We start from the raw sequence: 24,428 nt of genomic DNA on the forward strand, positions 1-24,428 counted from the left end.
GGAGACAGGAAAGTCTTTTCAACAAATGGCACTGGATTAACTGGGTATCTTTATAGCAAAAAATAAGCTTCAATCTTTCCCTCAAAATATATCACAAATTACCTTGACATAGATCATAGACCTTAACACAAAAACAAAAACTGTAAGATGTCTAGAAGAAAATATAGGAGGAACTCTTTGCTACCATAGAAAAGAAAAAGACTGTCTTAGATAGGGCTCCAAAAGCACAAACTACAAAACAAGATACACTGAGCTTCATCAAAATCACAAATTTCTGCTCAAATTACACCACTAGGAATAGTAAAAAGAAACCTTATACTGGGAGAAAACATTCACAATATATATATTTGACAGAAGACTTGTATCCAGAATATATAAAGCCCTCTTACAACTCAGTAAGAAACAAACACCCAGTTTAAAACAGGGCAAAAAATCTAGACAGACACTTCACAAAATAAGATAAATAAAATGGAAATGAACAAACAAAAGCACACCCAATATCATTAGTAATCATGTAAATGCAAATTAAAATCACAAAGAGATATTATTATACATCTATTAGACTGGCAAAAATTAAAATGACTCACACGGCTAAGTATTAAAGGATGGGACTCTCATTCATTGCTGGTGGTAAGGTAAAATGGTACAACCATTTTGGAAATAGTGTAGCAAATCTTAAGGAATTGTAACACAGATGACTCAAGGAATTCCACTCCTACATATTTACCCAAGAGCACTGAAAACAAATGTTCATAGCAGGTTCACAATAGTCAAAAAATGTAAACAACCCAAATACGTATCAAAAGCTGAGTGGATAAATATACTGTGAAATACTACTCATCAAATGTATATATACTGTATGATTCCATGTATGTGAAATTCAAGAAAGAACAAAATGAAATCTCTAGTAACCACAAGTTTGTATTGGAGGTGGGAAGACTGACTCAAAAAGAAACAATACAACTTTTGGGGACCACAGAAATATTCCCTGTCTTGACTGTAGTGGTGATTATACCAACGTATACACATAGGTCAAATCCCATCATAGTGATATTAGCCAAGCGAGTAGCCCCACTACTAAATAACTTTGTTTTCTTTTCTATAGAGATTTTAAGTTTCTTTCTCCTCAAAGTTTCCTTTTTCCCAGTTTCTTATCTCCTACCCCCTGCTTTAGATAATTACCCTAAAACTTGTGATTTATACTTGTTGATTGTAGTCACTGAAGCCTAATGGTCTCTCTAACCCATTCTGGGCCCAGCTCCTGGAGAACTGAGCCACCTGAGTGACCAGTTGAATGGCCACAGGCTCCATAAGAGCTCACGGATTTTCCATCACATAGCCACCCCACATCAATAGCTTTAAGCTCTGCTCATTAAGCCAACACTTTTAAATTTGTTAATTAAAATCTATTTTTCTTCGTTCAGGGGCCTTGGGGATACAGATGATACCCCAGAGAGATTGCCAGTCGCAACCAAAGAAGTCAACAAGGTCTTCCAGGTGGATCTCGAGATCCCTTCCTCTCATCTGAGATCAGATAGTGCGAGAGTTCTGTGAATCCCCAACAGGTAGGGACAGCTCTACGCCCCTGCCCAGCAGGAAGCAGATACAGAAGAAAAGACCTCCTGTCCCTCAACTTCCCATAGAGGTTTTATGGGGATCACGTCTCTCAAGGGGAAAACAAGGCAGGCAGTTAGAGACAGGCATGGGGTCTCTGCATTCCTGCACAACTCACAGAATGTGACCACCCAAAAAACCTCCCCTGTCCACCCAATGATTATCTACCCCTCTGAGGAAACAAATGGGTACAATACACCCAACTAGATTAGACCAGTCACTCACACCTATGCAGTAAAGGCCACAATGACATTTATTTCACCTGGGCCTCATTATACCATCATTATAATAGCATGTATATGCCCGGAAGTTCATTAATATCGTTATAACAGACTGAATTCTGGGAAGGAACATGCGCAGTCTAAAACGATGAAGTAATAGCCTCTAGTCAATCACAGGTGTCAATCCAGTGGTCCCACGCCTGGAGAAGAACAGCCCATTCTAGAGGAAAAAAAAGGATAAAAACTCCAAGTCCTCGCCAGTCAGCGCCTTTTGAGCCCCTTCTTTTGCTCGGCCCGCGCGCTCCAAACTTTTCGGAGTGCACTTTTTCTCCTAATAATGACACCTTTGGCCCTTGCTCTGAGCCTGGGCCCAACCCTCGGCCCTTTGAGCCACAGCCCACTCCAAACTCTTTGGAGTGTATTGACCCTTTTAATAATGGCCCTTGAGCTTACTACCTTCTGCTCGGGCCCACTTCTACCTGTTTGAAGTGTACTTTTTCTTCTAATAAACTGCCCTTTCACCACTTTATTTCTGTGTCTCATTCAATTCTTTGCTTGAGAGGCCAAGAACCTGGACACCAGGCCAAGGAGGCCCCTCCTTCTGCAGCCAGAGCAGCTGAGATTCCCAGTTTTACATGAGGTCCAGGTTCGACCCCCGGTCTGGGAATCTAGCTCAGACACCGCCCGGTTTGACACCCGGTGTGGAAACCAAGCCTGGACATCGCTCCAAGAAGGGCCCGCTCTCTGGTAAGAATTGCGCACACTTCAAATGGGTCTATTTTATTGTATATAAATTATACTGAATAAAATTGATTTTTTATAAACCAAGTTAAATCAGCCTGTTTCTTGATGTTTCCCAAATAAGAAATACCCACTCCACTTTCAATCTAAGTCTGGTGCCCAGGTTCTCTCAGTTCCTCAATGCAAATCCATCATTAATCCAGCCCCACTTGGAAAGTAAGAGACAAGGCTTAAAGTACAATAGAAAATGTACCTTACATATTAAAAAAGGAGGAAGAGGAAGGAATGAGTGGGGGAGATTGGAAAGAAAACAAGGAAAGATGGAAAGAAAGGTGAGGGGGGACATGAAGAGACAGATGATGAAAGAAGAAAGAGAAATGAAACAAGGGAGATAATTTGGTAAAATCCTATGTTTGAATATACAAGTTATAGAGACCATGCCAATATAAAGTATTACTATTAACATTCAGAAAAGTAAAAATAAAAAAAAAGTGTGCGAAATAAAGAAAATCAGACAACTGAATGAAATGGTAGCAATCTGGTATCTATTTATTACAAATAGGCAAGTAGTACAACTCAAAAGTTTCGAAATAGACAGAATCTAGTCTCCACTTCTAGTTTCTCCTTTTCGTCTGCATTTATTTACAAAGAAAATCTTTCCAAAAAGTTTGGAACTTCCCAGATCACCTTCCTCATGTCTCCTTAGATGAGATCACATGTCCATATCTAAACAATTACACAAAAGAATGAAACTATCAAGACCAAGCATGTTTTAAGCCCTGGAGGCAAGGAGTGACCCCTTCTCTGAGTCCAGGGTTACTAAGCAGATGAAAACTAAATCAAATCTGGGACTCTGCCAGAAAGGAAGAACGGGGGAGAAAGAAATTGGGAAGTCAATCGATAATGTATGCTACATTGACGGAGTGTGGATCCACAAGTTTTGGAAACCAAATTAAAATGTAAGAGTTGGCATCCTGTTTTGAAAAATAAAGATCCTATCCAATTGTTCTTCCTGGAACATATGAAGGAGGTCTTCAGGAACAGTGGTTGACAAATTCAGCACTTTCCTCAAGAAGCAACTCTGGATAAACTTGAGAAGTGAATGACTGAATCTCCAGAGACACAGAACATATAATTTAGATATGGAGGTTTTTCAAAGCAGATGGTACCAATCCCTGTAACTGCTGTAGAAAAACCTCTATGTACCATCTCATTCTGACCATCATGCCTTTGTAATGTACCCATTAGAATAAATTAGCTGTAAGATACATCCCTAGATAACTAACTTGGCCATTTTGAGTTATACGGTATGAAATGACTAGATTTTAGAGAATAGTTTGCCAGAAATAATGATTCCAGGATTTTTTTCCAAAGTAGAATTATTTTAGTTTTCATATAATTAATATAGAAATAATATAGATTGTGACCACTGATCACTGAATATATTTTTAGTTGCGATAATAAAATTTCATTATCATCAGTATTATCTTCCCATTTGGATATGGTAGAAAAACACATTGTGATTTCACTGAAATGGATTTCAAGACCCTGAGACAGAAATGAGAATAAATGAATATAACTGTATCCTATTTTACTAAACACGTCTCAGAAGATCATCCTGCCTGCCTACCTCCCTGTTGTTTCCATGGCATTCAGTGTGGAACTCTAACTCTGTATGTATACCTACAATCATAAACCCTTTCCACTTAGCCTGTAGTTCATTTCAATTTACCAAACCAAAAACTGATAGAAACTGTTTCATATAGTTCTAGGCTTTTTTATACATAAAACAATCAGTATAATGATGATGTAAAGTACAACAGGCCATCTAATCTTTCCATAAAATATTAGACTTAGAGACCCAAAACTGCAATTCACTAAGAAGTGGGCTGACACCATTTTTAAGGAACAGTCAAGAAAATAATAAGCCTGTATTTCTCAGATACTGTTTATATTCATTTAAGATACATTTGAATTGTTAAAATTTAACATTGATGGTTTATATTAATATATACTGGAATAGAAAAAGGAGATTGAGAATTATTGGCTTCAGCATCAAAATGAAAAGAAACCCCTTAGAACCAAGAAATCTATTAGGTTGGTGCAAAAATAATTGTAGTTTAAAAGGTTAACAATAATTGCGAAAACCGCAATTACTTTTGCACCAACCTGATAGCTAAAAGAACCTTACCAGTGCTCTCAAACAGATAAACGTTCCATCAGGAGTGACAAATAGTAAGGTAAAATACAGAGCTTCCACAAGAATTAACTGACCATATGGAATAAAACATACCTAGAATTACTACTATAACTTTGAAATGTATCAGAAACAAAATACTGAAGCTTACAAAAATTAAGCTCTTTTTATTTTTTTCTGGATGTTATCCTGGTTTTTTTGACACTGTAATGAAAGATAAAACCAATAAAATAGGATCATAAACGCTGCATGGGTATCATCTGTTAAATATAAATTTTAGTAACATTAAATTCAATTAGATAGAAAAAGAGAGCTTTTGTGTGGGTGTAATTTTAATATGCTTATTTCTGCAACAGGCAAACCCCTACCTAAGCGAACACCCATTATCCTGAACACGTGGGTTTGAGCACAGACAGCATCACCCCACCTGGTGGTAGCTGAATCCAGTCACATATGTAAGTGATTTAGAGACCATCTCAAACAAACTTACCGAAAATGTCTATCATTATATGTGATTACACCGTAGGTTTAAAAATGCATATTGAATTCTCTATACTGAAGTTGTCACAAAAAACCTAAGCATGTACTATTAAATACATTTAAGAAGTCACCTCAGACCTAATTTAATACTGGAATGTGGCATATTTAAAAATTTTCCCTGTCAATAAAGAATTTTTAAAAGCTTTAAATAACAAAACATTAAAATGTTCACCAATTACATCATCTTGTAGACATCTTAAAAAACATTCATGTACTTCATTAAGTATCGGTCACCTAGTAGTATGTGGCTAAATTATATAAATCGTACTTTCTCTCATCTGTGCACAAATCAGAACTGTTTGCCTATAAGTAGTACTGTTTTATCAGACTGAGAAAATATCACAGTTACAATAAGAACATTAGTGAATGAAACAAACTTACACTATCCCTTCCTTCTACAACATTTCATAAAATGCTTCCACCATTAATTTTGTTTTACCAATATTTTCTCATGATACATGGTATTAATATATTTCAGCTTAGCAACAAAATTATAAAACTCAGAAAACAGACCATAAGCAATAAAAATTAATGAAGGAAATATCTTATATCATATCCAACTGCTTGATATAATTTACTTCTTGACTATACTTTTATAAAAAATGATCTTTAAATAACTCAGGGGCAGACGGATGGCTCAGTTGGTTGGAGCACAGGTCTTCAACCACAAAGTTGCCGGTTCAACTCCCACAAGGGATGGTGGGCTGCGCCCCCTGCAACTAACAACAGCAACTGGACCTGGAGCTGAGCTGCCCCCTCTACAACTACAGTTGAAAGGACAACAACTTGACTTGGAAAAGTCCCGGAAGTACACACTGTTCCCAAATAAAGTCCTGTTCCCCTTCCCCAGTAAAAAAAAAAATTCAATAAAGCTTAGACACAGAATGTTAAGTCACTAACAACAGTCAACCCACAATCGCAACATAAAAATACATTCACTATACAAATATGGTACATCTTAAATGTGATTTTTTTATTCTTTATTTTAAAAAAGATACTGGGAGATCTACCAATGGCAACAATGCCTTTGGAAGCAATTAAATAGTGCTACATAATTTAAGGAAAGCAAATTTTTTATGGCTAGACCAAGTGTGTCACCTGGGGATCCACTAGAATATAAACTCTATAAGGCAGAGGAGTTTCCATTATTTTCAGTGATGTATCTGCAATACCTAGAATAATACACGGCACACACATTCAATAAATATTGGTTGAATGAGTGAATAAACTAAGTCTCATGGCAAGAGAATGACGAAGCTTTTTCTTCCTCTTTCATGGAAAAGCTGGGAGGACAGGAGGCGACTTCCTCTCGGGCATCACCACCACCATCACCCCACTAGCATCACATCATCATCAGTTTTAGGCTTAGTTTTAGAAAAAGGACATACCTTAAGCTTCTCAAACACAAAAACTGCATCTTAGTCACTTGTTTTATACCAGTTCCTAATAAACTACAAGGTTTATGTATATTGAAACCTACTTGTTCGATAAATTAAATGAATTATAAATCATGGATTTTTAAACATAAACTAAGATCGACATATATTTTTAAAAACTTTGAAAATATAAAAGTAGACTGGAACAAATGAAGAGATATTATGTTTCCGTTTAGAAAGCATCAATACTATAAAAAGATACGAAGTTTATCAATATCTGAAGTATCTAAATACTAACAAGTGGGATTAGTACAAAACAAGTGGGATTAGTACAAAATCAATCCAAGTGACTGAAATTCTGAGAACATTCAAAATTCCAGTTCATACCTGGAATGTAACTGTACTCAGCGTTGAGATAAAATTTTAATCAGAAGCAGCAACCTAATCAATTTTGTTGTGTCCTAACTGGAGAAAACTGTGTAAACTAAATAGAGGTAATCAACAATATGAAGTATAAAACAATAAAAACTTAAGAATCAGAAGACTGGCAGTGACCAGACACAGGGGTCCCCATGACACAAGACTTTTTTAAATTCAACATTCCAAGTAAAGCAGGTATATTATTAATATGAAGATGTAATAAGCATCAGGCTAATCACATTTTGTGCCAAACAACTGAATCATACAACCAGCTTCCCTAGATCTAACTCGAATTTTACCAAACAAGTTTCTGATTACAAATGTGTTTTTCCATTTAATCTATCCAGAATGAAAATTATATGCTTTCTTTTTTAATTCATTTATTGGGGTGACAATTGTTAGTAAAATTACATAGATTTCAGGCGTACAATTCTGTATTACATCATCTGTACATCACATTGTGTGTTCACCACCCAGAGTCAGTTCTCCCTCCATCACCATAATATTTGATACCTTTTACCCTCACCTACCAATACACCAAGACAGTCCATGGAATAAGCAAACCTGTTCATCCAGATGTATTGACATTACGAGAACCTTTTCAATATTTCTAATCTTGTTAAGTCCTTTCAGACACTAATTTAATTTAAAAAGAGCTGCCTTCCTCTGGTTCACAATGACAGTTTATCAAGCTGCTCAAAAAATTCTGGAAGATATCAAACTTATGAATTATGTAGGATCCCTTAAATGGGCTAACAATAATTTTAAAAAGTAGTTGGTAACATTATTTTTTAAATGTTTTAAATACATTATTTTAATATCACTCAAAAAATGTTACCAATTTGTAGTAAGGTCCAGCTAAATTTTTATCTAGTCCCAAGATTCTTCTTGAAGAAAAGCCATAAATTAATGTAATAAAATTTAATCTTGAAATCTACACTATGTATTTTATTTTTAATTATTACACAATAAAAATCTGTATGGAAAATTACAGTAAACCTGTACTTAAGTAATTCTGTTTATTCTCTGTTAAAATGACACAGTATGAGTTTAATTTTTATTTCCCTAATGCCTAATGATGTTGAATATCTTAAATGCATATTTGCCACCCATTTACTCGTATATCCTCTCTGGTGAAGAGTCTGTTCAAATCTTTCGCCTGTTTTTTAAATTGGGTTGTTTGTGTTCTTACCAAGGTTTGAGAACTGTTTTTTAATATATTCTGGACATAAGTCCTTTATCATATATATACTTTGCAAAAATTTCTCCCTGTCTGTGGCTTGTCTTTTCACTCTTCTAATAACATCATTCAAAGAATAAAAGTTATAAATTTTCATAAAGTCTACCATTTTGTGTGTGTGTGTGTGTGTGTGTGTGTGTGTGTGTGTGTGTGTTTGTGTGTCTTTTGGGTGATATATCTAAGAAATCATTTTCTAACTCAAAGTCACAAAAATGTTCTCCTATGTTTCCTTCTAGAAGTCCTACAGTTTTGAGGTTTTACATTTAGGACTATGATCCATTTTCAGTTAATTTTTCTATATGAAGTGAGGTATGAATACAGTTCACTGTTTTGCATATGGATATGCAATTGTTCCAGTACCATCTGTTGAAAAGACTATCTTTTCTCCACTAAATGTGTCAAAAATCAGTTGTTCATATATGTGTGGGTCTATTTCTTGGCTCTATATTCTATTCCACTGATTTGTCTTTGTCTTTGTGACAAGTCGTCAAATTGGATAGGGTTAATCCTCTAACTTTTTTTCGTTAAAAGTTTTGGCTACTGTAGATCCGTCGCATTTCCATATGATTTTTAAAAACAGTTTGTCGGGCCAGCCCGGTGACTCAGGAGGTCAGAGCTCCATGCTCCTAACTCCGAAGGCTGCCGGTTTGATTCCCACATGGGCCAGTGGGCTCTCAACCACAAGGTTGCTGGTTCAACTCCTCGAGTCCCGCAAGGGATGGTGGGCTCCGTCCCCTGCAACTAAGATTGAACACGGCACCTTGAGCTGAGCTGCTTCCCAGATGGCTCAGTTGGTTGGAGCACGGGCTCTCAACCACAAGGTTGCCAGTTCAATTCCTCGAGTCCCGCAAGGGATGGTGGGCAGCGCCCCCTGCAACTAGCAATGGCAACTGGACCTGGAGCTGAGCTGCGTCCCCCACAACTAAGACTGAAAGGACAACAACTTGAAGCTGAACGGCACCCTCCACAACTAAGATTGAAAGGACAACAGCTTAACTTGGAAAAAAGTCCTGGAAGTACACACTATTCCCCAATAAAGTCCTGTTCCCCTTCCCCAGTAAAATCTTTAAAAAAAAAAAAAAAAAAGTTTGTCATTTTCTAAATAAAATCCTACTGGGATTCTGAATGTAATTGTGTTGAGTCTGTATAGATCAATTTAAGGAGAATGAGCATACTAATAAACAATATTGTCTTCTAATTCACAGACGAGATTTATTTATTTACTTAGGTCTTGAATTGTTCTCAACATGTTTTCTAGTTTTCAGTGTACAGGTTTTGTGTGTTTTTTGTCAAATTCAACCCTGAGTAATTCATATTTTTGATGCTATTATAAGTGATATTTTTGAATTTCAATTTCCAAATGCTTGTTAGTATAGTATATGGAAATAAAACTAACTTTTATATATTGACCTTATATCCTGAAATCCTGCTAAATTCCTTTATTAGTTCTAACAATTTTTTTTGTAGTTCTAGTAACTTTTTCTGCACACTTATTAAAATGACTAAAATGAAGAAAACGGACTATAACAAGTGTTGCCATGGATGTGGAGGAAGTGGAATTTTCGTACACTATTGCCAGGGATATAAAATGTTACAATTACTTTGAAAAACACCTTGGCTGTTTCCTAAAAAGTTATACATACATATACCATGTGATCCAGCCATTCCACTCCTACATATTTATCATAGAGAAATAAAAGTCTCCATCCACACAAAGACCTACACAGGAGTGTTCATAGCAGCTTGATTTGTAACAGCCAAAAACTGGGAACAACCCAAATGTCTATCAACAGGTGAATGGATAAAACAACTGTGGGATATCCATATAATGGAATACTCAGCATTAAAAAGGAATGAGCTATTTACTGACACACACCAACAAGGATGAATCTCAAAATAATTAAGCTGACTGAAAGAAGCCAAATAAAAACACATACAAACTATGATTCCAATTATGTAACATTCTTTAAATTGCCATCTATTCTATAATGACAAAAAGCAGATCAGTAATTGCCTGAGGAGGAATTACCAAGGGGCGTGAGGAAACTTTCGGGGGTGACAGTTTCATTCACTATCTTGATATTGGCGATGGTTGCATGTCAAAACTTACCAAATTGTACATTTTCAATATGTGCAGTTTATTATATGTCACTTAGACCTCAATTTAATAAAAAGAAAAGGTGCCAATGTGAGATCATGATCACAAAGTACCAGAATATACTTTTTATCGTGATATATAAATCACATGCCATAAAATTCAACATTTTAAAGGGCACAATTCACTGGCTTTTTTGATAATTGACAAGGTTGTGTAACAATCACTACTATTTAATTTAGGAACATTTTCATCACCCCAAGGAGAAATCTGTACCACATTTCCCCAACACCCTCAGAATATACTTAATTTCTAGATGACAATTATTTTACCTGGTCACTACAATTCAAGCCTCAAGACCTTTCAAGTCTGAGAGACTGGTTTTAAGATAATTCCAAAGGCTTATGGTGTAAATACTACTACTCCATCATTTTATTCTTTCTAATGAGAGCCAGACCCAAACTGATATAGACACTGATAATTTCAGAGCTAGTCCAACTATAGAAATACCATTTAGTGTATATATAATTATAATAGTGATTAGCAAATTATTACTTCTATTAAAATATTAATTCCAAATGTAGAAATTTTATCTTCCTCTTCGCTTCTCCTTATTATCAACGCCAGGACTAGCCAAGACTGAACCAAGACTGGTGAAGGAAGAGATGATGCCTTCACAAATGTTTGAATAGTACATAATCTGCAAAGCTTTAAAAATTCAAATTAATTCAATCCATTTTGAGATAACTCCATGATGAATTATACTTTTTCAATAACCTCTGGTCATCATAATATTTATGAAACTGGGTAAAGCCAACAGCTCATTGGAAGGATAATGGTTTTATATTTTGCATTACACCACTCAAAGCATTATGATTGATACCTGTGCCAGTTTTTTTTTAAAAAAAGACACCATTTGCATTACAGCATCTGTTGTTTCTAAAAGGGATGATAATCATAATCAAAATCTAGCAATTTGTTATTATGGGAGAGCATCAGTGATAAAAAATATACATAATAACCTTGGAATAATCTGTGTCTGTTTTCATTGATTCTATTATTCTTCAGATTATTTTTTAAGCACAGAAATTAAATGTGATAAAGCAAAGACTAACAGATGATACTAGGATTTTTACACTCCTATATTTTGCAGTCTAAAAAAAGCACTCAAGCATTACTCACTGTCAAAAAAATTATATTTTTATACAATATATTCATTCCAAGCATACCAAATCATAAATTAGATATATTCCCAATGATGTGCCTAAGCAATGTATTTAAGCATTATAAATTGAAATGTTGTTGAAGCATGATTTGTGAAGGAGATTCTATTTCCTTAGCAAAAACCATGGAATAAGCATTACATCATGCTATGTAATTGAAATATCCAAGGTAGAAAAATTCAAAAAAACATGTAACACACATCTTTCTGATATTATTTTGGCATAACTACTTTCAAAGCATACCATTAAAAGTAAGTAGAATCTTGATACCTGACATGGATATAATCAAAGACCTTTTGAACCTACAATGATACAAATACCACTAAACACATCCACTTCAGGAAATTACTGGGTACCAAATGAAAAGAAGAAAACCACAAAGCCTCATTAAAATGCAGGTGTTAGGTAGTTCTATGCACACTCAATAGCTATTCAAAATTTTGCCTGAAAAATTATGAACTGCTTCATCATGGACTGTGCAGCTTAGTCAAAACTATGAATGTCAAGCATCTACTCTAAATTTTTGAGAAAATAAGGAATGAATGAAGAAACGAATTCAATAAATTTTCAAGGCATAATGTCAACATGGGATTTATCACCCAAAAAAACAGCGTTTCTCCTGGATAGTTCTCCTAGAGAAATGAAAACTTAAGAACACATAAAAGCCGGTACACAAATGTTTATTGTAGCTCTAGTCGTAATTACCAAAAACTGGAAACACAAATTTCCTTCAACCAGTGAATCAATAAACTGACTGTGGTACAACCACACAATGGTATTCCAACAAACACAAAGTAACAAACTATGGTCTATATAAAAACTTAGGTAATTCTCAGAGGTATTATGCTGAGCACAAGAAGCCAGCCTCAAAAGGTTACATACTTTATGATTCCATTTATGTGACATTCTCCAAAAGTCACTGATGCAGAATCCATAAGTGGTTGCCAGGGTTGGGGTGGGGGGTGGTAGAGAGGGGGGAGACAGACAGGATTATAAAGGGAGAGCATGAAGGAATCTTGGGGGAAATGGAGCTATTCTGTATCATGACTGTGTTGAAGGTTACATGAATCTATACATATGTTAAAATTCACAGGTCTGTATTTTTAAAAAGGCCAATTAACTATTAAAATATGACAGTTTTTTAAATAAACACCATTTCTAAGAAATCAACTAATTTTACCCATTTTGAAAAGTGTGACAATGTTGTAAACAGCCAATTATTAAATAAATTTGCTCACTATTTCTTAATGGTGATTATGTAACAAGTCAACAAATCAAGTGACTGAAAAATCTTTAAAGGTCTACTAACTCTATAACCAAAAAAGTACTTACCAAGTTCATTGAGACTCTGAGCAGCTTTTGTTATCTCTCTACTTCCCCCCTGAAGCTGTCCTTGGAGTCTCTTAGTGAGGTACAAGATGCGAATAATTCTCCGAAGCAAATCACAGGCAACCTGTACAAATATCACAGGGTTAATAAATAAGTGTGGTCACTCCATGGAGTTTTATTACTATTATTATGTGAATCTATCCATTCTTTCCAGATGCTAAAGATTCTTCATATCTTTTTTGTTTTCCACCAGAAAGATAAAAGATCACAAATCTTAAAAAGCATCATTTTAAAATAAAACTCCAATTTACTCTAAATGGAGTGACTTGGGGATTAAGATGCTTTGAAGAGTTCAGGAACTCTTCTCCTCGGTCCTACACCAGTTTTCTTCTCTAGGCCAGCAGTTCTCAGTCTTGATTCACATTAAATTCAAGTGGATAGGTTCAAAATGTTCCAGTGCCCAGGCCATAGCCCTGACCAATTAAATCAGAACCTCTAGTGGTGGGAACTAAGCATCAGTATTTTTTTTAATATCCTCAGGTGGTGCCAATCTTCCTACTACAGCCTCCTATTGTTTCCAATCCTGATTTCTCTTTTCTAGGTCCCTAGGGAAAGACTTAAAACTTCTCCCAATTTTACTAGACTGAAAAGAACAAGCATGTCCTACTTGAAATTTCCTAGTCTTTTTTTTTTAATCGCTATTATCTAAGAAAAAGTTATTGAAACAAACAAACAAAAAGCTCTCCTCTGCTACCTATTACCTTTTCATTACTGGACCTAATAGTGAGTCTTTACCTGTCCAAAAGACTAAGACAAGAAATAAAGACTCATGCATTTCAGGACACTTTCTTACAGAAGCTGGATGGATCCAGGACAACTGCCTGGGGAAGAGTAAGGAGAAGGGAGACTGACGCAATACTAGATATGCAGCGACCTTCAGCTTCAGCAGTGATAATGAAGAAAAGAGAGAGTCTATGCTGCTGCAGCATCACCAACCATCTTTGAATGGCCTGAAACCTGGTTGAAAAGCAAAAATACCTGCCATCTCAAGAGGAAGATCCTACCTGGTGATGGCAATAAAAATTAAAAGCACTGGGAACACAAGGACCCTGAGGCTCCAGCTATAAACATTTTTTCACAGCCACACTCATGTACCCACAATATGCACACAGACAACACATACAAACATACACACAAACATAAACATATAATCAAATATACCGGGGTGCCAAAAAAATGTATACATATGATGTGTATTCATCTTGTTATCGGTATATATTGAGTATTACAATTTTAATAGTTTTTTCCTTTCCCAAAATGTATATACATTTTTGGGGGACACCCTCTGTATGTTTATAAACATATATAAGCAAAAGACAACCAAGTAAAAAACATGTTTACCTGACTGCTTCTCTGAGTAACTATAGTCTGAAGTACTTAAAAAAATAATAATGCCAAATTAGAATTCCCCCCTGAACAATGGAAGACTTGGGCATCTTTATCTTTTAATTACATTTTACTTATTTTCTGAATAGGTAACATAAGCACATGATTCAAAACTGAAAAGACAAAAATGATAAAAAGTCACCCTACTATCTCTGTCCCAACTATACATCTACCAATAGTAAAAGAACCACTATTATCAGTTTCAGATTGCCAGATAGCATTTTTAGATGAATCATTTGGAATATAGAATCTAGCAATCATTCCTCTGGGATTCTAAACACATCATGAGGAGAAACACAGATCTTATTTAAATGTAATTTCCTAGAATTGCCCTGCCAGAACTCCCAGTCCCTACCCAATGAAGGATATACCCCCAAACATGAAATCTTTGAGCTTATTTCTAATGCTTTTATTTTTAACCATACTTAATCTGTCACCACGTCTTATTGACTATTCTTCTGTTGCGTAACACAACAGTTATTCTACCTCTATTCCTACAAACACCACCCTAATCCAAATCTTTATCACCTTCGCCTTAACAGTGTGGTCTCCCGGCTAGCTTTCCAGTCTCATACTGAAATCCATCCTACCAGATTTATCTTCTTAGAAACAGTTTTCAGCACTCCAGCCCCCTTTTTAATAAACTTCACTGGCTCTCCACTAACAGATTATGTTGAATCTTCCCAAAATAGCATTTAATAAAATCCTCAGTCAGCAAGTCTTAGATAATCTATAAGGCACCAACTCTCACCGTTTCCAAATAGAGTGGCTTCTGCTCCAATCAATTTACTTTCCTTATTTTTTTGTTAGATTTTTACTATCAAATATAATACAAACATTATTAAGCACTAAAAAGTAAACTATCAAGCCATGAAAAGACATAATGGAACCTTAAGTGCATAATACTTAGTGAAAGAATCCAATCCAAAAAGGCTATGATTCCAATTATAGGACATTCTGGAAAAGCCAAACTATGGAGACAGTAAAAGCATCAGTGGTTGCCAGGGGTTGGGGGATGAATAAGTAAAGAATAGAGGATTTTTACAGCATGGAAAACAGTCTGTATGATACTATAATGATGGATATATGTCATTAGACCCATAGAATGTACACAAAGAGTGAACCTTAATGTAAACTACGGACTCTGAGTGATAATGATGTGTCACTGTAGGCTCATCAATTGTAACAAACGCACCACTTCAGTGGGGATGCTGCTTAAGGGGGAGGCTGTGATGTATGGGGACAGGGGAGATAAACGAAATCTCTGTATCTTCCTCTCAATTTTGCTGTGAACTTAAAATTGCTCTAAAAGAAAAAGTCTTTAAAAATATTATATATACAGATATTACAAACAGAAAATCACATACAAAAATTATAGCAAAATGAGGTGGAACCACCACGCAAATCAGGAGAAAGAACGTCAGCCACTACAGAAGCCTTCCATGTAACTGCCTCCCAATCACGGCACCCTCCATCGTGCCCCCTCTATGCTCCATCGTAACCAAAAGAAAACACTATTCTGACTTTTGTGGGAATCACTCCCTTATTTTTATTTAGTTTTATTCTTGAAGTGTACATATGTAAATGCTATAGTTTAATTGTGCTCTTTTTTAGTCTGTGCAGGTTCCCTCATCATTTCGTTTCTTTGCAATCTGTTGAATATACTGGGTCATCTGTCCTATGGTTTCCCACAGACCGGGTTGCACTCCCAATGTACTTTCCCATGTCCTTCTGTCTTCTGTATCTCCTATACCTTAGTAGCTGGATGTAGGCAGCTTTTTCAGATTCAGGTTTAATACTTTTGGCAAGATTATTCATTAAGTGGTGGAATCCTATAGCACATCTATGATTTTCTCTTTTAGTGCTGTCAGCAGCAACTGACACTCAATGTCAAAATCCATTAAAACGGTGACTGCAAAATGCTGATACTCCAGTTCTATCAGTCTGTCTTTATTTGCTAGCATACAAAATTACTCTATGAAAACAAACTTTACCTCATCTACTATTTGTTTAGCTAGTGGTTCTGTTCACACAGAAAAGTAAGAATACTTGATTCTTTCCTTTTATTTATTAGTTTTCCAAATTAAAAACTGCTTTGTTAACATCCACCAAAGATGAACAATTAGGGTTTTGTTCTGTTTTGGCCCCCATTCTGCACTCAGACATTGAAGCGTCATAAAGGATGCCCAGCACTGGAGCTCTCAGCCCTACAGAGCCTCCCACTGCCGGCTCGGCCGAGGAGCCTCTGAAGGGACCTACTCTCCCGCTTTGCCTGAGACTCACAGGCTTCCTGGGACACAGGATTCTCAGCGCTAAAACTGGGAGAACTGGTCACCCCAGAGCCTCTTCAAGTTGGCTACTGAATCCTTTAGTCATGAATCTAGTTAGTAGTTTTTGATAGTTTCCTGTGTATATGGTATAAAACATTCCAAGATCATTTTGTATATTTCATGCTCCGGACCTGGAATGAAAGATTTATCAAAAAAGCCATGGTTTCTTTGAGAAGTCAAAAGATGTCAAGATCACATTCTGTGAACTAGGTTTGCTCATTTCTTGGACTTTTCGGTAGACATAGCTAGGAAATGTCAAAATTAAACTATCACATATTCATTTACTTTATTCCACAATACACATAAGACATTCTCAGATTAACATTATAGGCATACATATGTACAAAAATATACACATATATATGATGTATATACCATTTTAAGATAAAATTAAGAGTTCATACTATTACTGCCAATTAAAAATAAAGAACACAGGGTGTTTACTTAGTCTTTTAATTTATTTCTTCCACATGGAGACTCCTGGCTATCCAAGACATAACTGATAACAGAATAAGAATAATTTAAAATTATTCATTTGCTTTAGCTGCACACTACACAGAAAACATCTTAATACAAAACTAACATTACAAACAAAAATATAATATAATTGCTTGGCCGGCCCAGTGGCTCAGGCAGTTAGAACTCCATGCTCCTAACTCCGAAGGCTGCCGGTTCGATTCCCACATGGGCAACTGGACCTGGAGCTGAGCTGCACCCTCCACAACTAAGATTGAAAGGACAACAACTTGACTTGGAAAAAAGTCCTGCAAGTACATACTGTTCCCCAATAAAGTCCTGTTCCCCTTCCCCAATATATATATATACACACATATATATATACACGTATATATAATTGCTGAAAATAGTTTAAAAAAATTGTTTTGCACATGCTCTCCCCACATTTTTCTACAATTGAATTTTATTTCCTTGTCAAAACATAGAGTTATTATATACTATACTCTCCTTTACATCACTTATTTAATCCTAGTTCTGATGTGCATCACTAGTCTTACTTTGATGTTTCGCTAGTCATTTCGGTTGTCTCAAGTGCACTAACAGATTCCTAGGAAAGGTCAATGGGAACAATATTCCCTGCATTCTTACGTATGGATGGCAGTCTCTATATTTGAAAATCAGTTTGAGACTGATGTATCAATTTCCATTGGTGCACAAGAAACCAGCCCAAAACTTAGTGGTTTAAAATGATTTGCTATTTCACAGAATTCTGCGGGTCAGGAATGTAGGCAGGTTTCAACTGCTCCACATGGCATCACCTGGGATTACTCACTCTGCTACACTCAGTTAACAACAAGGCTCATCTAAACAGTACAAGAAGGCTTCACTCAGACGTCTGTGCCTCAGTTTCTCTATCCGCCTTCTCCACATGGCTAGCTCAGGCTTCCTCACCACAGAGTGGTGTCAGGTATTTGGACTTCTTACATGAACAGTGGCTTCCCAGAACAGAAACAAGAGCTGCTGTGCCCTTGCAGGCTAGGCTGCAAACTAGCACAACATCCCTTTCACCAGCATGGGTTGTTTGGTTTTGCTATCCTAGTTGCGCTCTCTGTTTTTATAGCATTTGGGGACACTGGCATTTTATACTGCTGTTGTTATCTTCCTTATTCCTTCCTTTCTGGTACATTCACTGGTTTGGTAGATAATGATAAAGCCAGCAAAATAAGTCATCATTCCATATAACAATATAGGTAAAATTATTTGATATCATATCAACTGGAAAACTAAAAAAGACCCTTAAAAAGTATATGATGAGAACCATGTACATGTAAAACATAAACACATAAAAATGAAAAAAGATTTTATGGATGATTTCCTCATTCATTCCAACATTTTTTAGATATTCTTACTTACATGTCAAAGTTAAAAATTAAATAAATTTTCAATTAAAAATCTAATTTATATGTATGTCATAAAATATTAAAAAGTGAAATGTTAAAAAATAAGTTAAAGAGATAAAAAATTACACAAGAGGTATGTGACATATCTCAATGAAGCTGTCGTATTTTTTAAAACATGATTTAAAAATATTAAAAATGTACAAGATTTGAAAGTTAAAAAACTCATTTTTGAATATAATTTTAAGTAAAAATATTTAAATATTCAATGTAAGGAATAACAAGCTCTTCAAAATTTCTTTCTGAAAAATTCTGAGGCAGTTCATAAGCAGTGTTACTAAAATGAGCTAAGATAGAGATGATTCTTGGGGCGATAATTAAATTCAACTAATGTATTCATGTATATAGATGATCATCAGAAGCTTCTGCTTGGAGAAAGAACAGGCTTTCAGAAAAGAGAGTGAAATGGGGATAAAAAGCAAAAAGAATTAAAAGTACTTATTTCTAAGTGAGGGCACAATCATAGAAATTCAAAGTTTAAGGATAAAACTTTACAGCTATTTCTTGCTTTCAAATACCACATACATTTAAGTGAATTAGAAGCTCAAAAAATGAAATGATTAAACAGTTTCCCTGATGTTTCAAACGAAAATTGCTAGACAAAGTGAATAGAATAAAAATGGTTAAAACATAAGTTACCCAAGAACGCTTAGAATTCAAAACTGTTTGAAAGGCAACAAATTTCTAAGATGAACTTCCTACGGTAAGGGTGCATATGAGTCAGTTCAGAAAAAATTAAATACTAGAAATAAAGATACCAAAATGTACCTAGGCACATTTTTCTTTTCTCTCCCCTCTTCTTTTTCTTCCTTTATAATAATTTGACCAAATTTAGTTTGGTTGTCCCTGCAGTGTAATATTTTTTACAAGTAACAGTATAGAAAATTAGACTAACATTTAATAACAATAATAAAAAGTATTTATTTTAAACACAAAAAATCCTACCTCTCATGCTTGAATAACCATAAAAAATAAAAACATTCATAAAACAAACTATCACAGCTTCACAAAATCATGGCATTTTTAAGCTGGAAGAGAATTCACAAATTCATTGTAAAAAGTACACCACTACCATGACCACCACCACAACAAAAATGGTAATTATGTGAGGTGAAGGATGTATTAACTAACCTTATTGTGGTAATCATTTCACAATATATACACACACGTATGAAATCATCAAGTTATACACCTTAAGCCTATACAATGTTATGTGTCAATTATATCTTTAAAAAAGACACTAAAGTTTGTTCATCATCATGCAGCTAGAGTGACGAAGAACAGTAGTCAGGCCTCAGAATTGCTAGTGTGTGCTCTTCATCTGACTTTATGAACTTGGATTTGTTTTTTTATTTTTTTCACCTAGATCAAGCTTCTGAAAAACAGAAAATATATTTCCTACTTTTTTACATAGTCTACAGGATCAAAAGCAAAGAATACTAAATTTAGAGAAAGAAATCCTGTTTCCCAGTCTTAACGCTGCTACATACTGGCTATATGAACTTCAAATAACTTTCAGGACACGTAAAATGATGAGATGTATAACTTCTAAACATAATTATAAAAATTGAATGATTTAGAATACTTGAAATGTTTCTTGCATTATAAAGTCTTGTATAAACAAATTTTTTTATCACTAATACCTAGGTAAGTGGCAAAAGTAAATAAGATTCTTAAAACTTACTGTCAAAAGATTGTACTGAACAAAGGAGAAAAAAGAAATGTACGATTCTGACATGTTTAAGATTTGAAGTTAAACGCAGAGAAGTAAATATAAAGTTGCCAAAACCCTGGTGGGAAATATAATACAGGAGTTTTACTAAACAGTAGGAAAAATTATGAGTTATGGCATATTCTCTGAATAGAGTGTAATAGTGCCATGTGAAATTAGATCAATAGTTATTAACATTAATAATTTATCTTGTTCACAGTTGGGTGTGATTCAAATTAATCAACTAATGCTTATTGAATAACAATGTTGCAATGTTTTGCAAATTATTTATTTATTTTTTTAAATTTATTGGGGTGACAATTGTTAGTAAAGTTACATAGATTTCAGGTGTACAATTCTGTATTACATCATCTATAAATCCCATTGTGTATTCACCACCCAGAGTCAGTTCTCCTTCCATCACCATATATTTGACCCTATATAAAATTTTTAATTTAACAAATTAAATTTTAATTCAGTGCCTAAAATTAAACAATAATCTATAATCAAAACAACACTACATGAGGCACATAGGACTTACAGTCCTGGATAGTGTAGTTCTGCTAATAAAAAACACTATGTCTTCATATATAAAAATACTTTAAAGTTTACTAAACTAAAAGTTAATTTCCATCTATGGTTAAAATACCAGAATAGCAATTTATAAATTTTCATTTTATTAGGGGCACGTTTGTAAACATAAGCATAATCACTTTTTGTAATTAACAATACCATCCTTACACATTAGTCTATTTTCTCACAAGAAAAAGAATTCCAGTAAACTTAATCCTATGATTTTGAGTACAAAATGAGAAAATTACCCTAAAAAGCAATATTTAAATCCCAATTAAACTATGGGGAATATTGTTTTAACGTATATTTTAACATTAAAGTAAAACTTAGCTCCCTGGACAGAACTCTTCCAGTGCTTGGAGCACTTGCAGTGACCACGCCCCTTCTTCTGGAAAGTAGCTTGGGCAGGTCCTTATGTATGGTTCACCACATTTCAGGTCATATGACCTTGAGACCTTAGCCACAACTGATTAGATCAGGGAAATGCAGCTAGCTGAAAGGAAGCAAGCCACAGTCTGTCACCAGTGGCCTATAATATTGTCTTGTACAAGAACTGCCCACAATGGTTACTGGCAGTCACTATTCTCCCTTGGGAAGTGGTGGCAGGAAAGGGCAGAAGCCTTGGGACAAAACAAGCAAGAGTGAAAAGAAACAATGAGCAAGTGAAAAAGAGAATAAGGGTTAATCCATAGTGGCAGCAAGAAAAAGCTGCAGACAGAGAGATGCAAAGATGCAGGAACTGAGTTATAGGCAAGGGTGATTGTTAAGGTGCTGCTGTAGACCGGGTGACGTCCGGATTAGTTAAGACAGGTTCCTGTGCGCCCTCACTGCCCCATGTTCTCCTAAGTGGCTATCCCTGAAATACCCTGAAAGGATCTCTTCTCTATCTGAACCAACTAAGACAACCAAACTCTTCTCATAGGCTATATATACAAGTATACTAAAAAAATTTATTAATACTATGTTTTACTCAGTTGCATGTTACATTTTTGGAAAAAAATATTACAATGGGGACAGAACAAAGAACAAATCATTTTATTAATTTCTTAAACATTTAATATGCTAAGGCTAGAAATTCAAAGATTAACATATATTATCATAGCCCTCAATGAGCTCAGCATTATAGGAGAGTATAAGTAAGGGGAAAGCTATGTAGAAAAGTACTATAATGGAAGCATCTATAGGAAATTAAAGGAACCAAAAAATGAAAAAGAAATATTCTGCTATGCCAGAAGGAAGGGCAGGAAAGGACTTCAAAAAAGATATGATGTATCAATTCAAATACGCTGAGTGACAAGAACACTCTGAGTTAGAGAAGAAAGAAAATGTGAAAAGGAATGAATGCGAGAATTTCTAGCACATTCAGGAATAGTAAGCAGTTCAGTATGATTAATACACAAAATAAATTTTTTTAGAATGACAAAAGGTCAAGTTGATAACGGCCACATAACAAAGGGGCCTTTGTGCCATGTAAAGGACCTGAGATTTCGTTCTATTACTTGTTAAAGAACTACTGAATAATTTTATCAGAATAAAATATCTGATGTTTGTTTTATAAAGAAGATGAGACGTGGGTTTCCTGTTTTCAGTAATAGTAGACTAGATTTATTACTTTACCACTTAAAACAACTAAAAATATTGTATAAAATGTAAAATGCCTCAAAAGCATCAAAGAAATGATATTACAAATAGAAATACCAAGCAAAAAGTGAAGCAAAAGATAACTCAGAGAAAAAAGAAGCAAATCCAAATGTAATCTGAGAACACTTGCTAATCCTGAAAAACTAGATACATTTTGATAACCTCTGAGGCAAAGTGAAGGAAGAGAGTTAAAGATGATTGAATTAAATTCAGTGTTGTCCTTGAACTGGTAGTGATTTTTGATGCCACATACCGTGCTTTCCCGAAAATAAGACCTAGCTGGACAATCAGTTCTAATGCGTCTTTTGGAGCAAAAATTAATACAAGGGCCGGCCCGGTGGCTCAGGCGGTTGGAGCTCCGTGCTCCTAACTCCGAAGGCTGCTGGTTCAATTCCCACATGGGCCAGTGGGCTCTCAACCACAAGGTTGCCAGTTCAACTCCTCAAGTCCCACAAGGGATGGTGGGCTGCGCCCCCTGCAACTAGAAACGGCAACTGGACCTGGAGCTGAGCTGCGCCCTCAAAAACTAAGACTGAAAGGATAACAACTTGAAGCTGAACGGCACCCTCTACAACTAAGATTGAAAGGACAACAACTTGACTTGGAAAAATGTCCTGGAAGTACATACTGTTCCCCAATAAAAGTCCTGTTCCCCTTCCACCCCTCAAAAAAAAAAAAAAAAAAAAAGTACTCCTCTAAAAAAAAAAAAAAGGGAAAAAATTAATACAAGACCCAGTCTTATAACATAAGACCAAGTCTTATATAAGACCGGGGACTGGGTATAATATAATATCGGGTCTTATATTAATTTTTGCTCCAAAAGACGCATTAAGAGCTGATGGTCCAGCTAGGTCTTATTTTCGGGGAAACACAGTATATGATTCCACTCATATGAAATACAGAAAGCAGTCAGAATCATACAAGCGTAAAGTAGAAAGGTAGTTGCCCAGAAGGAGAAGGGAAGGGAGGAAGGGGAATTAGTGTTTAGGGGTTAGAGAATTCCAGTTTTACAAGACGAAAAAGTTAGAGATTTGTTGCACAACAATGTGCATATAATTAACAGTACACTTAAAAATGATTAAGATGGTAAACTTAATGCTCAGTTTTGAACAATAAAAAAATCAACATGTATTACTGATCATAAAAAGAAACAACTTCTGCTTTGTAAGTCACAAAAAGTTGTTAACAACAGCATCCCACCTGCACATCAATTCCAATAAATTCCCCTATGCCCAATTTTGGGTTTATAACATTATTATTAACTAAAAGGAACCAGGGTTCTTTACAGCTTACTGATCCCATTTCTTCCAACAAGAAGCATCAACATGTGTCTAGAACATTCCATTGTACCAGAAAACAAAGACACTTTTCAAGAATGGTGAGGCTCACTGAAAAAACAAAGGAGTCAGGTTGAAAGGATTCCAACGGATCAAACTCTGATAGTTTGAACATCAACAGTAGTAATTAAAATAACTGGAAGAGGTTGAGTCTATGAAACACCATGAATCCAAATTGACAGTAAGAAGAGAAAGAATTAGGGCTGGCCCAGTGGCTCAGGCGGTTGGAGTTCCGTGCTCCTAACTCCGAAGGCTGTCAGTTCGATTCCCGCATGGGCCAGTGGGCTCTCAACACAAGCTTGCTGGTTCAGCTCATCGAGTCCCACAAGGGATGGTGGGCAGTGCCCCCTGCAACTAAGATTGAAAACAGCACCTTGAGATGAGCTGCCGCTGAGCTCCCAGATGGCTCAGTTGGTTGGAGCGCATCTTCTCAACCACAAGGTTGCCAGTTCAATTCCTCGACTCCCGCAAGGGATGGTGG

At 35.5% G+C, this 24,428-nt stretch overlaps 1 protein-coding gene across 1 annotated transcript in view; it reads right to left on the minus strand.

The window, feature by feature from the left end:
* Window positions 1-24,428, minus strand: part of COG5 (component of oligomeric golgi complex 5) — a 310,835-nt gene that overhangs the window by 263,709 nt on the left and 22,698 nt on the right. Inside the window, exon 6 of the mRNA XM_019745323.3 lies at window positions 13,000-13,120. Within this exon, the coding sequence (XP_019600882.2) occupies window positions 13,000-13,120 (121 nt within the window). The remainder of the gene's footprint in view (window positions 1-12,999; window positions 13,121-24,428) is intronic.

Source organism: Rhinolophus sinicus, chromosome 4 (assembly GCF_057876585.1).
Source record: "Rhinolophus sinicus isolate RSI-liver-muscle chromosome 4, RSI-T2T, whole genome shotgun sequence".
Lineage (NCBI taxonomy): Eukaryota > Metazoa > Chordata > Mammalia > Chiroptera > Rhinolophidae > Rhinolophus > Rhinolophus sinicus.